We start from the raw sequence: 4,448 nt of genomic DNA, 5'->3' as shown, positions 1-4,448 counted from the left end.
CCAGTGCACAGCACGGCGGCAGGAAGCCTGCCTTCCTCAACCCCAGCCAGCACCCTCCACCCCTCACCCTCACTATGGACGGCCTGCTGGCAAGGAAAACACATCAGAAAGTTACAGGGAGTAAAAGGGGAAACGCAGCAAAGGGGGAGCAGAAAGGGGAAGAGAAAGTTCGAAGTGGAAGACCCACCCAAGGGAAGAGCCAGGGCTAGAGGCCCCTCAGCGTGCTGGTCTCACCGCCATGCCGCCCCTCCCCTCTCCGCGGGCCTGCCCAGAGCTCCGCTGCCCGGGTAGGCAGGCTGAGGCAGACCTGGGCAAGGCTCCCCTCCCAGGAAAAGGAGCTCCAAGGCCACACGGAGTGACACTGACAACCTCTGTCCTGCACACACACACCTCTCCCTCCAGAGAGGCCCTGGAAGAGAGGACTAGGCCCTCATCCCAGCCCTGCCAGACAGGCTGAGCAATCCTGAGCATGTTCCTGAACCTCTCTGGGCCTCTGCTTTGTTGAATGTGGAGTGAGGACAAACCCCTACCTTTCAGGTGGAGCAGAGACCTCGCAGCGCCTGGCACAGAGCGTACTCAATGAACAACTGTAAGGCAGACACCTACGTGAGCTCCTCCTGGACAGGTGGTCTCACTGACGCCTTTCTCCCCAGGGCCCCAGCACGACAGATGGCAAGTAGAACCATGTAGCACTGTGGCACCAACTGGGCAGCTCAGAGACATCGGAGCAGAAGTGAGGAGCTTCCCAGCCCCCACACCCTACACGGGTTGGGGCAGGCAGAGTCCAGGTCCTGCGCCCTCTCTGATCACCAGCTCACCCTCCCTGCTCTCCTTCCTCCCTCCCCCTCTGGGCTGCTGGGCACGGGGCCTTTCCACCCTGGGCCCCAACCTCAGCTTTGGCTGCCAACACCTCCGGTCCTCAGGATGCAGCGGCTCTGACCCGGCCTCACCGGCCACCTAGGCCTGGGGCAGCTGGGAAAATCACCCCTGCTCCCAGATTTGGCCCCAAAATGTCATGACCTGGGCCTCCTGGCCAGGCCCTGGGAGCACAAGGCAGGGAGGCCCTCCCATGACGTCAGCCTGACACCTCCAAGACTCCCACTGGCCTCCAGAGGCAAAATCGTCTGTGTAGCCTGCAGGCACGCACTGGGGCGCTAACTGGGAATGTGCCCGGCCCAGGAGTTGTCAGACATGAGGGCCACGCCCTCACAAACAGGACTCCTGTCCTCAGAAATAAAACAACACCAAACACGGTGCCTGGTTCCACCACAGAGCAACGCGGCAGCCGCCATCCACGCGAAGTGGTCCCCGGCAGACACCAAACCATGAAGCCTGAACGCTCGGGCCTCTGAGAGCCGGCCCCGGCCAGGCCCAGCTCCAACCCGCTGACCGCTTGTTGGACGGAGGGGCAGCACATGGTTTGGCGCAGCACCACCTTGCACAGAGGCCACACCAGCACGACTGGACAGAGAGCCCGTCCAAATCAACGCTCCAGTGCAGGACACACCACACACACTAGGCAGGGCAGCGGAGACTCGCGTCTGTTAGCTGCTCAGGAAGGAGAGCCAAGGATCAGGATTAGAAGCCAGCTTGGGCATGAGACTTTTATCTCTAGTTAATCACCAAAAAATTAAATGGGGAGAGCTGTGGCTCAAGGGGCAGAGCGCCAGCCCCAGTAGAAAAGCTAAGGGACGACGCCCAGGCCTTGAGTTCAAGCCCCAGTACCAGCCCACACTGGATTTCAAAGACTTTGTTCTAATTCTGTATTTCTCAGATGTTGAAAGGATGGGTATCTTCAAAGCTGACTCTCCCTGCTCTCTCCCCTGCCCACCCCCAGGTGTTGTCCGGCAGCTCCTGCCCCTCTGCCCCAGCAGCAGCTCTGCTGGCCAAGAGGCACCGGCCCACCTGATGCTCGACAGCACTGGTGAGCAACGCACATCGGGTCCACCCCAGCAGGAGCCACTGAACCAGGCCTCAGGCCCCACAAGCTCAAGGGGCAGCAGTGGCCACCGCAGGCCGCCCTGCCCAGTCTTCTGCCTGGCTTCCCTCTCTCCACCTCTATCACCAGCCCGAGCTCCTCTCAGGTGGAAGCTTCTAGCCCACAGGCCTTTGTTGGTCTCTGCGTAGCTCTAACAACAGGCAGCATCTCCTTCCTCTGCAGGCACCTGTGTTACTGCTCCCTTTGTGAAAGCCGCTCTGCTGCCTTCAGACAACTCCCCTGCTCACATGGAGATCCAAGGCCCAGAGGACAGCCACGGGCCTCTGCCTGTCGGCACACCATCTTTCATCGGACTCTGAGATGATGCCAGAGGACAGGCAAACCCAGTAGCACTGGGCTCCACATCTGGCCTGAGATGGAAATAGTTTTTAAAAAACTGGAACTGAGCACGTATACACTCTTTTCTTGTCATTATTCCCCAAACAATGCAATATAAAAGTATTTATGTATCTTTACTCTCAGGTTCTGTCAGTCATCTAAAGATGGTTTACAGTACAGAAGAGAGAAGTTGGGCTACAGCTCAGTGTCAAAGCATTTGCCTAGCAAGGAAACCCGCACCCATTACCAAGAGAGTCAAGAATAAAGTAGATGAGAGGCTCCATGCAAACACAAAGCTTTCTGCACTGTCCCCTGGGTGGCGGAAACATCTTCCCTGGGAGCTGACTCCCCCTCAGCTGACAGCCCAGGCTGAAGAGCTGCCTGCTCCAGATGTCAGCGCTGCCCACGTGGGAGGCTCGGGCCTGGTCCCTGGTGACAGAACAGGAACTGGCCAGAACCTTCGATGCGTGATGACTACAGCATCCACAACAACAAACTGTTTCATAAGCACTTCCTGGGAGGGAACCAGGTGCTACACCCTGGTGTCCTCCTTGGGGCAGCCCCAGGGCCACGCCACCTCACAGACTAAAAGCTGAGGCCCAGAGGCCTTGGCCTGGGGACCACACAGGGCCAGAATGGGACCCGGATCCCACTTACCACCAGCTGTTGTACAGGCCCGGGCAGCAGCTGGTTCTGGGCTGAAGTCCTGGGCTGTTCTGGGGATGGCCTCTGGGTATCTCCCTCAAGAGGTAAGAGTAGGGACAGGGGCTAAAGTCTGTCCAGTCACCACTTGGCCTACTTTGTAGCCAGCTAAAACAGCTGTGCGGCACCGCTGGCCAGCAGGCCCTGGCTGGACACCTTCCTAGGAAGCTCAGGCCACCTAAGTTTCATGACCAAGTCAGGAATTGACTCACAATAGCATGGACTAGTTTAAAAATACTAGGCCAAAGGAAGTGAGGTCCCTGCCTGGGGCAAACCTCCTTCCGGAGGGGGAGGGGGAGAGGGAGGGAGGGGGAGCAGGAGGGGAGGACTCAGCCCCCACCCCCACCCCAAGCGGAAACCTCGGCCTCCAGCTATTTCGGGAGGAGGTGAGAGGAGAGGAGAGGAGGTGAGAGGGGAAGGCCAGCGAGGGCTCACAGCCCAACCTCGCTGTGATTAAAACAAGCAGGGAGGGACGGTGTCCTTTTCAAAGGCAGCCCAGCTCTGGGCACACCTGAGGCCAAACTGCAGCAGTGAAGGACTCAGGAGGGGCAGAGGGGACCTCGGCTCACCGATAACCCTTTAACCTAGTAACTCCCTTCCGGAGTCTAGCCTAAAAATTAATTTAAAATACAGGAAGGACTTTACAAGTGAGGCCATTTGTACTCAGCTCTGCTGGAACACTTACTGTGAAAATGCCAACAATACATCAAGATGTGGTTCTATCCTAAGGTTAGACTTTGGTTATGTACAGGATTTTGTCTGCAAAAAAAACGGTATGTGAAGCCGGGAGCCGGTGGCTCACACCTACAATCTCACCCACCCAGGAGGCTGAGATCTGCAGATCACGGTTCAAAGCCAGCCTGGGCAGAAACGTCTGTGAAACCTTTACCTCCAATTAGCCACCAAAAAGCTGGAAGTGGAGCTGGGGTTCACGTGGTAGTGTTAGCCTTGACCAAACACGTTCAGGGACAGTGCCCAGGCCCTTGAGTTCAGTCTCCAGGGCCCCACACTCCCTGCTCCCCCCGTACCTACACACACAACCTAAAGTTCAAAGGCAGACTTGTACTTCACTGGGGTGCTGTTGTGCTGGGGCTTCTTGGAGTGGCGATGGCCTAACTCACGCCAGGTGCAATGTCCATGTGGGTTGTATTGCTTTTCAGATAAGGTCCTACTGGATAACTTTTCCTGGGCTGGCCTTAAACTTGAATCCTCCGGCTACCCCTGCCTCTGAAGTAGGTAGGATTATTATAGGTACTTGCCACCATGCCCAGCAAACACCAAAGCAACTCTCAGAGAGTACGGAAATGCCTGGCCTGCTAGCACCAACTTTCTATTCTGTACACTGTCTGGCCACATCTGAGCAGAGCACCAAATTCAGCTGTTCACTGTGACCAGGTACTCCTGGTTATGACCAGGTGCTCCTCTGTGA

At 57.1% G+C, this 4,448-nt stretch overlaps 1 protein-coding gene across 1 annotated transcript in view; it reads right to left on the bottom strand.

Moving 5' to 3' along the window:
- Stk10 (serine/threonine kinase 10) overlaps window positions 1-240 on the bottom strand; it is a 55,570-nt gene extending 55,330 nt beyond the window's left edge. The window contains exon 1 of the mRNA XM_013028611.1: window positions 235-240. Within this exon, the coding sequence (XP_012884065.1) occupies window positions 235-240 (6 nt within the window). The remainder of the gene's footprint in view (window positions 1-234) is intronic.
- Window positions 241-4,448: the final 4,208 nt, after the last annotated feature.

Source organism: Dipodomys ordii, unplaced genomic scaffold (assembly GCF_000151885.1).
Source record: "Dipodomys ordii isolate 6190 unplaced genomic scaffold, Dord_2.0 Scaffold112, whole genome shotgun sequence".
Taxonomy (NCBI): domain Eukaryota; kingdom Metazoa; phylum Chordata; class Mammalia; order Rodentia; family Heteromyidae; genus Dipodomys; species Dipodomys ordii.
This window is presented reverse-complemented; position numbering and strand designations above follow the sequence as displayed.